The sequence below is a fragment of the Herpailurus yagouaroundi genome, unplaced genomic scaffold, assembly GCF_014898765.1.
Source record: "Herpailurus yagouaroundi ecotype Mexico unplaced genomic scaffold, PumYag 163, whole genome shotgun sequence".
NCBI classification, from domain to species: domain Eukaryota; kingdom Metazoa; phylum Chordata; class Mammalia; order Carnivora; family Felidae; genus Herpailurus; species Herpailurus yagouaroundi.
In genome coordinates, this window is record NW_024412404.1 from 42,679,761 (window position 1) to 42,692,891 (window position 13,131).

The window sequence follows — 13,131 nt, forward strand, 5'->3', positions numbered from 1 at the left end:
GTAATATATAGGGATAATTAGGCATCTGATTAACCTTTATATGGTGTGATGTCCCTTTCTGCACCAAGATTTAGCATGTTCTATCCTTTCATTCTTTTTCACCAAACTAACACCTATACTATTGCATGTTGAAAGGAACTTTGTATCAGCTTTAATCTTTGACTTGTAGCTTGTCTGCTACATAAATGCTTGCTGTGGAGAAAGTATTATTTCCCCACCTCCTGCATGCTTATACACTGTAGGTTATAAATGAAGTGGAGAAAGCACCCAAAGAGCTGAGAAAAGAGCTCATGAAACGCAGGAAAGAGGAGCTTGCACAAAGCCAGCATGCTCAGGTAACAGCAGCAGCTTAATGCTACTAAAAACAGAAAGCAGCATTATTCTCGCAGCTCAATAAACCATGGTGGACAGGGTAAACTCCAACTGTAGTTATTATATGATGTTGATTTCTCCTAATACAAGGTTCCCAGGGCATTCTTTATGTAGAACTAAATTCACATGAGATGGTGACATTTCAGTTGCAAATATGAAATTAAGTGGAATGTTTGGAAAGCTGACTCCGGATGAAATAAACAAGGATGTTGATGTATAATTCACTGTATTCTTATTATAATCATGAGGGAAACTTATATACTTAAGTAGTAATGTCACTGATAGAAGACTTTTATGACAATATAGAGGTTGAGTGTGTAGGCTTTGTACACATGAAAAGAATGACTATTTAAAAGACCATTGTTGGGGCACCTAGGTGGCTCAGTTGGTTAAGCACCCAACTCTTGATTTCAGCTCAGGTCATGATCTCTCGGTTCGTGGGTTTGAGGCCCATGTCAGACTCAACGCTCTCAGCGTGGAGCCTGCTTGGTAGTCTCTCTCTCCCTCTTTGCCTCCCCCTCCTTGGCTCATGCTTGCTTGCTCTCTCTCTCAAAATAAATAAACTTAAAAAAAAATAAGGCCATTGTTTTTATAAAGTTGGGAGTTAAAAGAGAAACCATAAACGGTAATGTTAAATGGTAGATCAAACATTTATTTTACTATTAAACTCAATAACATAAGCAACTTAAAATCAGATTTTAAATACTAACTACATTGTTTTTCTTTTTGATTCAGAATCCAGCAGTTTAAAAAAATATTGCCTGTATAAACTTGATTCTAGGTTATGATAAGGATGAGCCAATTAAGATGGGTGAATTCTTTACAAAACTAGACAAGCTAGTACTTTAAACAGATTTTTTTTTAGAATTATCTCATGACTGTATGAGGTCTTTTTACTAGGAACCATTTTTCTTTTAATTAAGTTTGCATTCAATTTAGAAGCAGAGAGGTGAGCTCAGTTTGTAGTTATATATGTCAATTAAAGGAAGAAGAGACATGGATTATATGTTAACGGTTGCTTTAAATTACCAATTTAATGTGGTTTTATGTGATGTAAAAAGTGGTTCCCAAACTTTTACAGACCCATGTAAAAACATGGAAGAAACAAAAACCACTGGGGACCGACAAATGGAATGACATTTAAATTTTTTTTATTTTTGTCCAGAAGGATATTTTAAACTGCTGTTTAAAAATTTAAAGGAAAGAATATCTTAACACCATGAAAAATAAGGGAAGTATTTTGGAATTTAAAATTTAACAAAACTAGCCTATCTGAATAAATTTCATGTTTTGGGGGGGGGGGTTTGGTTTGAGGCAGTGAAAAATTTTGTCTTGGCCTAGTGTGGGGATTACTAAAGTGTTAAAGCAGACACAGCATTTATTGTGTGTCAAGTGCTGTTCTAAATGTTTCTCCTGCATGAACTCATTTAAACTCACAACATGTGAGGTAGTTACTCTTATTACCTCTGTTCTACAGGGGAGGAAATGAAAGCACCTCTGAACTACCACACTGTACTGCCTCTCATGTTTAAACTGTTACTTCTGTGCTTAATCTGAACTCTTATCAGCTTAGTCCAGTGGTTATTGGTCGTGTCGTTAATAGGTGAAGAGGAAGTCCTTGCTTCACACATCTAATTTTGGATAATTTGGATTTCAAACAAGATAAGACCAATATGGTTTTTCCTTGTACAGGAATGTAGGCTTTTTAGATTCTAAAAGGTAATACATATTTCAGCTGCTAGAGCTGACATTGAAAATTTAGTGTTGAAGGAGTTAAGTGATCCCATGCTTTAATAAAATTTTGTTGGTGATTTTTCATAAAATTTTGGGGGCTAGCCTGTATTTTCAACTAAAGCTGAAAGCAACAGTAAATTTCTTTCTGTAAATTTAATGAAAATTTAGTAATCTAACAAATTTAAAAGTATTTCTCTTTAGCTACTGCTTTACATGAAGGTGCTAAAATGATAACTTGGTGCCGCGTCTATTTTAAACATTTTGAGAATTTGTGAATAATATTTATATAGTCATGGAGCCAGAAGTATTTGATTGTCTAGTCCAGTGGTTTTTAAACTGTACTCCCAAGAGCTGTGGAGTCTGGAAGAAGCACCTCAGGGATCCTTCAAAAAGAGAGGACTGGGGGTTCTGGGTCCCTGCTTAGACTTTAAACCAGCACTACTTTTCATCTGTTTCATACATTTTGTGGTAAATTTTTTGAAAGAGGGTTTGACTGGTTTAAAAAACAACAGCATAAACTAGAGTTTGGAAACCACTGATCTCATTCAAAACCTTTTTACAGATGAGAAAGAGGCCTCTCTGTTAGGTAACTTGTTAGAGGCCTCCCGAAACTCAACATTTGTATAATTATTCTTTCCATTTACAAAAAGTCATCAGCTGTATTCTCACCTGGGAGGTGCACTGTACTCTGACCCGCAGGGTGTTGCTCAGGCCATGATCCAGTCTTTTCAGTTGTCCTCTTGCGCAGTCTCCAGTGCCCAGCTGCAGGATGTAAGTCCCACGCATCTGTGGGAGGATGCCTTCTCCTGTTTTATCTGCCTTTTCTTCAGCTCACATGTGCCTTTTCATTGTTTGCTTTATTTGTTAAAGCCTAGAAGATTGATAGATGATAATGTCAGTAATGACAGTAATAATCTGAAATGAACTTTATAGTATAGTATTCTTCAAAGCGTTTCACATTTGATTCTTACTACCTCCACCCTAATATAGGGATGGAGTGTATCCATTTTATAGATAAGGAAATCGCAGCACAGAAGACTAAGCGGTCCACTTGAAGTCACAAACGATATTAATGGTAGAACTGGGATTAGAACACTCCGAACAGTGTTCTTTTTTCCTACCTCGCCACAAATTTTGAGATTTTCATTTCCAAGAAGTAGCTTCCCAAGAGTATTTTATAAACTTTGCACATGTGAGAAATTGAATGCTGTGATTAGATTTTTATCTTTGTGTGAAGTGACATTTTGATTCTATATATGTTATATATATGTTTTAATTATGGATATGGTCAGAAAAGGCATATTAAATGTGATCATAGTTCCATTTAACTTTAGTTTTCACTATTCAAATTGTATAAGGAATAGTAAGTTGTTCTTCCCCTTGCTGTAGTTTTAAATTAAGTCTGGAATTGCAGGCTCTATTCTTTCTCACAGTTTCTATGGGGAAGTGACTAGCTCACTTAATGCTATAATTTTTGTTTTTGATGTTTGATATACACAACTGGAGTTGATTTCACCCATTCCTTTCCCCTCTCCTGAAATTAGACTTATTTTTTTTTTGTTATTATTGGCAGCTGTTGGACTCTGTAGTTTTCTAAAGAGTAAGCAAAACAATTTTTTTTAATGAGAGGGAGAAATTATGAATTAAGATCACTTTTCTGATCATTACCATTTTTATCCTTTGAATTAGAAATAAATTCTGTACAAATAGCCCAATATAACATAACCCTTTCTTATAGTTTTCTAGAATCCGAAGTTGTGTTTTTAATATTTATAGTTGTCTGATTAATATGACAAAATTCCTTATCAGCATTTAAACTTACACTTTTAAAGGGTGCATTTTATAGTTTCTGTGTTGATTTAAATTGTTACTTTTATTGATCAAATCCATCTTTTTTTTTTGGGTAAATTTGTTCAGTCTTTTTGGAATGTAAGATCACTTTTCTTTTAGATCTTAAGAATAATTTCCAATTACAAATTCCAATGTGAATGTGTTATACTTGGCTTTTGTAGTTAGGAAATTTAAAGAAAGCTCACTAATATCAAAATTTTATTTCTTTTGAAGTAACAAAATATACGAATTAGTGTGTGAGGGACCTGGACCTCTCAGGTAATTTTTACCTTTAATATAGAAGATTATTTGAGGTGCCTGGCTTGCTCAGTTGGGAGAGCATATGACTCTTGATGTTGCGGTTGTGAGTTGCAGCCCCAGTTTGGGGTAGGGATAAATAAATAAATAAAAATAAATATCGAGATTAAAATAAATGAAGGAAGGAAGAAAAGAAGTAAAGAAAATTGTTTGCATAGTATTCTTGACTATGTAATTATCTAGACTTTGCTTAATTATTTAAGTCCTTGGCTCTGGAAGACAACTGGTGTCTTTGCTAATTCTCATTGTTGAAGGCACTTGCATACATTGCCTACCTTGACTCTTACCTGTCAACTCTTATTTTACTTTCTGGAGCAGCACAATGGTAGTTCTGCCTCCTTCTGTATAACAGTCTTAGCTCTTATTTTCCCCTGATGGATTAGCTGCTTCAGGACAGGCTTCTGTAATTCTTTCCATTATTCATTGTGTGGCATGGTTTCTAGACCCTGTATTCACAGCTTTCTGTTTTCTGTGGTTTACTTTTGAACTTCTGAAAATGTGATACTAAGGGAAGAGACCCACTATTCTTTATGTGGGCATACAGAACCAATTTCGGATCACTGGAATGGAAGGTCCTTAAAGGCAGTACTGTCTTTTCTTAATTTTAGTAGCCCCTTTAGTGGTACAGTGCCTAGCATTAGTAAATACTTAATAAAGATTTTCTTTGAACTGAACTGTCATCTTGCTTAATCTAGACAAATATAATAATATGACCAAGAATTAAACTCACAAGAAATTCCATTTACTTTTTTAGTGGCACTGGCATGTATTTACTCTTCTTAATTTTCACATAAATATTTATTCACCCTCATCTTGTACTTTTGCATTTACTTGAGCCTAAATGTAGTATTTATATTGATGGTAGTTAATTTGGGCCCATTGTTTCTGTCTACAGAGATATTTTTTAAAAGTCCTTTATACACGTTAATGGTACAGATGTGAAAACCTTTTGCTATATCTGCAGGTTATATTAAGTTATAGATTATATGTTAAGTATTGTACAAGTTTGTACATAGAAATTTTACTATGAAATTAGAGAAACAATTTAGTTTTTATTGTGTGATATTTACTGTAGGAAAATGACCAGCTTGAACAACTTTCTTATAATTGCCTAAAAAATAGGCATGGAGATTTCATATCTCTTTAAATAAAACTCAAAAGGCCTTATTCTAGATAGTTGAAATTAAATATTCATTGTGGCTTTTTTTCTGTGATAAAAACTTGGCTGTGGTGAAGCTCACAATTGTATTTTACAGAGGGAATTCATTAGTCTTTCTGCTAGTGTGTAATTGTATTTATGCTGAAGTACAAATTATGACACGGATGAGACAGCAGTATCTATAACTCCAGATTACTTTAACAGGGCGTCATGAATGGTAAGACCTAATTCTCACCTCCAGACACATAGTAAGGCATGCACCTTAAGGAACACGGCTACACTCACTCTCAGTGCATTGAAGACCAGGCTGGTAGTGATCCAGATCCTGTCAGACTCTGTCAAAGGCACAAAGAGTAGATCCAAAATGGACCTTGAGGTTTTATCTTCTCTTGGATGTGCAAGAGGAGGGATTATAGGTGGAGTGCCACTTCAATCTTAAATTTCTAAATCCACACTCAAATTGATCAGAATATCCCTTGAGCTAATCATATATAGATAGACTGCTGTAACTGCCAAAAGAGGGATGGAGAGCCGAACATTTACTGGCAAAATTTACATTTCTTCAATTTGGATATTGTTCCTTTTCTTCTGTGAATGTGCAATCTAGCATAAAGACCATAAGTCACTTTAACATTTCCTTTTCTTACACAGTTATCGAAGGATTTTTTTTTAAAGCATAAATTTTTGCATTTGGGCAAATAGTATGTACTCAGTAAATATTTGTTGAATGAATGAGTGAATCCCAAACATGTTGGCAGAAGTTTTTGGCTATCAGGAATGTGTGTGTGTGTGTGTGTGTGTTCATGTATTTATTTATTTATAAAATGTAACTCACTTTATGAGTCCTAGATCACATTTCTCTAGCAATGCACTATTTCTCATTAAGTCCATAAACTGTTGTTCTTTTTAGGCACATGCTAGAGATACAGAAACTATTTCTCTGTTAGTGTTGCCATGGTATTACTTCCTAAGTCTTTATTTCTTGGAAAAATAGAGATGTTAAATATTCTTTTTTTTTTTTTTTAATTTTTTTTCAACATTTATTTATTTTTGGGACAGAGAGAGACAGAGCACGAACGGGGGAGGGGCAGAGAGAGAGGGAGACACAGAATCGGAAACAGGCTCCAGGCTCTGAGCCATCAGCCCAGAGCCCGACGCGGGGCTCGAACTCCCGGACCACGAGATCGTGACCTGGCTGAAGTCGGACGCTTAACCGACTGCGCCACCCAGGCGCCCCGAGATGTTAAATATTCTGATATGTGTTTTACTTATTTGCTCTTTATTCTCTTTTTCATAAAAGGCATTTTGTTTTTGCTTGTTTTATCCACACCGTAGTGTAATGAATGATCAGTTTTAGAAGCTCTAAATTTATTATTTTCCTAAAGATGTTCGTATCATAGGGCATTCTGAGTGGGTGACTTCTTTCATGTGTATTATTTTTAATACTGAGTTTAGAGTATTATGTATCCTAGTACTTTTTTCTGGGCTTGAATTGAGTGACTAATACATTTATATATTGCTATATAATTGGTGATTTTTAAATCCAGTTAACTTTAGAAACTTGGTTTAGAAATCTTGATAGCTACTAATGTATATAGTCATATAGATAAATGGATGTTTCACTCAGTAGATGCTTATTAACTCATGGTTAACTGTCTAATAGGAACAGGAATTTGTTCAGAAGCAACAACAAGAATTAGATGGCTCTCTGAAAAAGATCATCCAACAGCAGAAGGCAGAACTGGCCAATATTGAAAGAGAGTGCCTGAATAACAAACAGCAGCTCATGAGAGGTATGTGAAATTACACAGCATATGTGTATATATAAAATGGTATCTGAAGACCATTGCTAAGATATATGTGTATATCTAGTATCCATAATATCGAATAATTGGAAATTATGTGAATGCTTTCCTTTGCTAAAGTGGTAGAAAGATGAAGTTAATAAGAGGAAAAGCTTTATGTAAAATTTTAAGCATTTAAATTTTTAAAATTCTTTATAAAGTTAAATACTGTAAGACATAGAATGAATGCCTTTGTGACAGAAGTGAACATAAACATACAATCCTTAAAACATCTTATTGTGCAGATGATGCTAAAGCCTTACCTGAATAGTTTTGTATACTCATTATGCCTTACAATTGTTGGTATACTTAATGGCATCATGACAGAATGGGATTTTAACAAAAAGCTTAGATTTTTTTATTTTTCATTAAGATGGTTAAAAGGAATTTTGGTATTGTGGGTGGGGCATTTTCTGTTTATAGAGCATCAGAACAGAATGGTAAATAGTGGTAGATATTATCTGTCCATTGATAATATTTCATTTATAGTTCACAATGTCAGTGTGCATGTAAGTTACTGTATGTAGAACACATTTATGTAAATATTAAAATGAACTCCAAAGTACATTAGTAAAAAGAACAAAGTGACATTTTGAAAATTGCTTTCTTCTAGCTCGAGAAGCTGCAATTTGGGAGCTTGAAGAACGACACTTACAAGAAAAACACCAGCTGCTCAAACAGCAACTTAAAGATCAGTATTTCATGCAAAGACATCAGCTACTTAAGCGCCATGAGAAGGTTAATGAAAGGAAAATTGGTTTACTTTTTGTTCATTTGAAGTTTGCAGAGTTATTCATTTTTGAAACTTCTATTTCGTAGAGAATGAATTTTAGATTTCCTTTCTATTTTTTTAATCCTAAAATTTCTTTGGTGAAGTTTGGAGTAATTAATTGTATCTTGATCATGATTGCAAACTTCTTTTCTATGAGTTTCATGGAAGGTGACTGATTTCAATGCTTAAGTCCTCTTCTACATTATAATCTTCATGCTGTCTCAAAGGTAGCTATTGTGGCCCCATTTATGGTTCAGATACCTTAAAAAATGTGGACTTTCTGACTTAGTAATGAGAATTTCAATATAAGACTCTTATATAAAGCTTACTAATAGCTTTATTTTTGTTATAAATTATATTTTGACTAAAAGTTTGCTGGTTGGTAATACAACAAGGGAGGGAGTGATTTTGGGAAACACCACAAGAACATGTTTGAGCATACATGTGGGTACTGAGTATTAAATTATATTTAGGGGCACCTGCATGGTTTAGTCAGCTGAACATCCAGCTATGGCTCAGGTCATAATTTCATGGTTTGTGGGTTCAAGCCTCACATTGGGCTCTGTGCTGATAGCTCAGAGCCTGGAGCCTGCTTTGGATTCTGTGTGTCCCTCTCTCTCTCTGCCTCTCCCTTGCATGCACTCTGTCTCTCTCTCTCAAATAAAAAAAATAAATAAAAAATTAAAATTTTAAATTATATCTACATCACAAGATTGTGTTTGATACTTTCTTAGGAAACAGAACAAATGCAGCGTTATAATCAACGACTTATTGAGGAATTGAAAAACAGACAGACTCAAGAAAGAGCAAGACTGCCTAAGATTCAGCGCAGTGAAGCCAAGACTCGAATGGCCATGTTTAAGAAAAGCTTGAGAATTAACTCAACGGCCACACCAGATCAGGACCGTGACAAAATTAAGCAGGTACATAAGCCAATTATTCTCTTCTTTTTTAAGTTTAAAAAACTGGAATGTCCTTTAGAAGTGTCAGATAATTATGTCATAAACATTTCGAGCCCCTTTGGGCTTGTTGGTATTTTCTTTGGCTCTGTGGACTGGGGCTGGTTATGTGGCATATACCACCTTAGTATTCCTAGGGTGGTGGCCACAGAGGGCTCCAGGCCCCACACCAGCTCTTGGGCCCTAAAACCAACCTTGGGAATTCGGTGACTTGCACAGCTTTTGAAGTTAAAATGTAGGGGCCTCACTGTGCTTCTGCAGTCTCAGGTACCCCACATAAATGAACTGTGGTCACTGATCAGGTAGGAGGAACAAGGTACCAGAAGTCCACCCCCCGTCCAAAGCCGTAATGTCGACTCCAGCTTGAGTCACAGTACGTTACTCGTGCTTGCAGCTTTAGTTTATTGTACTTTAAGATTTGTTAAGTTCCTTAATTATTCCTTTAGAAGATGGAGAAATTATATTGCTTGTTAACAGTATTTTCTTTTTCTTATTTATAGTTTGCTGCTCAAGAAGAAAAGAGGCAGAAAAATGAGAGAATGGCTCAGCATCAGAAACATGAAAATCAAATGCGGGATCTTCAGTTGCAGTGTGAAGCCAATGTCCGAGAGCTGCATCAGCTGCAGGTCAGATAGAGAAGCATGAGAACTGAGCTGGTGGGAGCAGGGCAGCACAAGTGGTGGTTTGGAGAAAACAGTAGCTAACTGGGATAAACTGTACTGTACTCATGGAAATGCTGGGATTGAGAGATTTGTTTTCTGTATAGACTCGAGTAAAGATCAGGTTAGTATCATAGGCACTTGTTGAGAGTTTATATAACCATGATTAATATAAACATGAAGCTAAATTGTAAACCTAAGAAGTTGAGTCTTTCAAAAGCAGTATTGAGTTATTTGTAGTCTCTTTTGCAAAGAAGATGACAAAGTTTTCAAAATGAGGTAGGTGGTTTTGTTGGCAGATTCTGCATTCAAAATTTCATTTAGGGAGAAATAGTTCATTTTCTTCTAGTTTTTGAAAAAAGTGATGGACTAAATATATGAAAATTTTTCTCAAGACATTTAAAGGTTACCCTAGGGGGACTGTTTTGGGACCTTACCTGGAGTGTGCAGCCCACCCAGTATATAGTCTAAAATGTTTAAGATTTCAGAATAGTGTATACTTTATGTATACTCTTCATATTCTCTTAATTTACTAAAGTAGAATAGTCCTGATCCCACATTCTGGCACCAATGGTAAATGCATAAGAAGATGCCCTTTGAAGTGTAAGTTTTATGAGCAAACCTTCTTAGAAAGGAAAAGTAGGATCAAACTAATTCTATTTTAGTTCATTTCATATGGTAACAGTTCTAACTTCTAAACTTGCAAAAATGAAGCTATGACTCATTTCATAGTTCTTGGCCCTGGGTTTTTAGAGGAGAATCTGAACCTCAGTAATAGTTTGATGTTTGATGAATACTTATTATTTTGAAAGGTAATTATATTTGTGAAAATTTGCTTAGTTGATTGGAAATTTTTTAACCCAAACTTTATTTTCAGAATGAAAAATGCCACCTATTGGTAGAACATGAAACTCAGAAACTCAAGGAATTAGATGAGGAACACAGCCAAGAATTAAAGGAATGGAGAGAGAAATTGAGACCTAGGAAAAAGGTAATTTTAAAAGCCTTAGTTGGGGCGCCTGGGTGGCGCAGTCGGTTAAGCATCCGACTTCAGCCAGGTCACGATCTCACGGTCCGTGAGCTCGAGCCCCGCGTCGGGCTCTGGGCTGATGGCTCAGAGCCTGGAGCCTGTTTCCGATTCTGTGTCTCCCTCTCTCTCTGCCCCTCCCCCGTTCATGCTCTGTCTCTCTCTGTCCCAAAAATAAAGAAACGTTGAAAAAAAAAAATTTAAAAGCTTTAGTTAAAATATGTTTATGTTCATCCATTCATCCACCCAGTTATTGGCTGTTTACATAATATATATCAGGTACAGTGTCAGGGACAGGAGATACAGAGATGAAGAGACAAAGCCCCTGTCCCTCAAATGTTCAGAATGTAGTGACACACGATTACAGATGAGTAGGATCATTGCTCTGAAGGAGGTAAGTATAGGAGATGGGACGGGAGCACAGTGTTCAGGCCAAAGAGGAAGAATGCTTCAGTCTGGGAAGTTGGGGAGGCTTTACAGAGAAGATGCATTGTAAGCCAAGTGAGACTCAGGATAAGATCTTGCTAGGCATACAAACAGGTTGGGGTGTGATGGGCAGTCTAAGTACAGCGATGAGAATGGGTGAAAATGGTGTGTACAGGAATCGTAAGTAGCTCCCTGTCATTGGGGCGCTGGGGGAGTGTGCCTTGGTGTCGGCATTAAGGAGGGAGAGAAAGAAGGAAGTGATGACAACTCAATCTGGACAAGTTGGCTGGAGCCAGATTACAAGGCCCTCATATGACAGTAAATTGACAATCTAGTAAAATAGGGAAGGCTTCCCTCCTGCCATCTAGCTCTCAGCCATCTTCCTTTTTTGTACTTGCTTTTTGATTCCCTGCTGGCCTGGTCCAATTGGTCAACCATTTCAACTCATTTTTTTTTCTGTCACTATGTGATCCTCTCCCTTTGCTAACTCTCAAACCTTTATTTTCTCTTGGGCTTCCTGCCTGCTACACCTTTTGACCATTCCTTTCTTCCATTTATCCAGTTAGTCAATTAAATATATGTAAGTAGCACCTACTATGTGCTAAATGTTTCTAGAAAAAGTGAAATGACCAAGTCAGTTAATAGTATGGCTTTTTTTTTTTAATATTTAAATTTTTTTGTAGAGAGATCACAGAGGAGAGGGGCAGAGAAGGGGAGAGAGAGAGTGAGGGAGTGTCTCAAGCAGGCTCCACGCTGAGCTGACATGGGGCTCCATCCCATGACCCTGGGATCATGAGCCAAAATCACCAGTTGGACACACAACCAACTGAGCCATTTAGGTGCCTCAGATACTCAGTATGGCTTTTTAATTTAAACTTTATTTATTGTTAAATTTTTGAATAGGTAATACATTCATGTGGATTGACATTCTAAAAGTAGGGAAGGACCTTTCTCCAGTTTCTTTAGCTCTTTGCAGTCTAGCTTTCACCTCAGACTCCCCAGTTGAACTCATTGACTGTGGTCATAAGTGAGTTGCTAACAGCCAAATCCTATGGTGTTATTGAACTGTTGTTAAAAATCTTCTTTCTTAAAATTCTCTTCTCATCTGACTTTTGTGACTCTCTTCTTTCTCTGTGCTCTTTATCACTTTTTCTCTGTCTTCTAGTTATCTGAAACATAGACATCTCCCATCTTTACACCCTTGATGATCCTGTGCCTAGTCATGGCTTCATCTATCACATATTTAAGGACAATTCCTGGGGCACCTGGGTGGCTCAGTCAGTTAAGTGTCTGACTGGCTCAGGTCATGATCTTACTGGTCATGGGTTCAAGCCCTCGTCAGGCTGTATGCTGACAGCTCAGAGCCTGGAGCCTGCTTTGGATTCTCTTGTCTCCCTCTCTCTCTGCCCTCCCCTACTCGCATTCTGTCTATCTCAAAAATAAAATAAATGTTAAAAAAAAATAAGGATGATTCCAGAACTTGGAGGGGTTCTAAAGTCCTGCAGATCCGGGTTCAAGGCTTAGTGCTGTCATGATTAATTCTGTCACTTAACATTCCTAAGCCTAGTTTTACTCATTAGTAAAACAAAGATGACACTACATACCTAATAGGGGTTGTTAAGACAGTTGAAAGAAGTGATGTTCTTTCAAAGACAACACTTCCTAGTACCTGAGCTGTAGTTAGGGTTCAATGAATGTCTGCTGTTGCTATTATTTAATTTGTTTTTAGAGAGAGAGAGTGTGCACATATGTGGGTTAGGGGCAGAGAGAGAATCTGAAGCACGCTCTGTGCTATCAGCTTGGAGCCTGATGCAGGGCTCAATCTCATGAACTGTGAGGTCAAGACCTGAGACAAAATCAGGAGTTCAGACGCCTGACTGACTGAGCCACCCAAGTGTCCCTGCTATTGCTATTGTTTATTGTCTTATTATTGGTTCATGTCCTAAGCACCCATTTTCCACCTGGATGTTCCATTCCTTCTTATATCATTCAGGCCTCTGTTCCAACATCTCGTCGAAGGTTTCTCTTTCT

The 13,131-nt window shown here is 36.7% G+C and overlaps 1 protein-coding gene across 2 annotated transcripts in view; it reads left to right on the forward strand.

Annotated features, from left to right (window-relative positions):
• SLK (STE20 like kinase) overlaps window positions 1–13,131 on the forward strand; it is a 56,174-nt gene that overhangs the window by 37,659 nt on the left and 5,384 nt on the right. The window contains exons 13-18 of one of the 2 annotated variants that reach the window (XM_040486353.1): window positions 243–335; window positions 7,077–7,206; window positions 7,871–7,995; window positions 8,764–8,952; window positions 9,489–9,614; window positions 10,525–10,638. In XM_040486353.1, the coding sequence (XP_040342287.1) occupies window positions 243–335; window positions 7,077–7,206; window positions 7,871–7,995; window positions 8,764–8,952; window positions 9,489–9,614; window positions 10,525–10,638 (777 nt within the window). The remainder of the gene's footprint in view (window positions 1–242; window positions 336–7,076; window positions 7,207–7,870; window positions 7,996–8,763; window positions 8,953–9,488; window positions 9,615–10,524; window positions 10,639–13,131) is intronic. The other variant, XM_040486354.1, reaches the window with a different exon arrangement.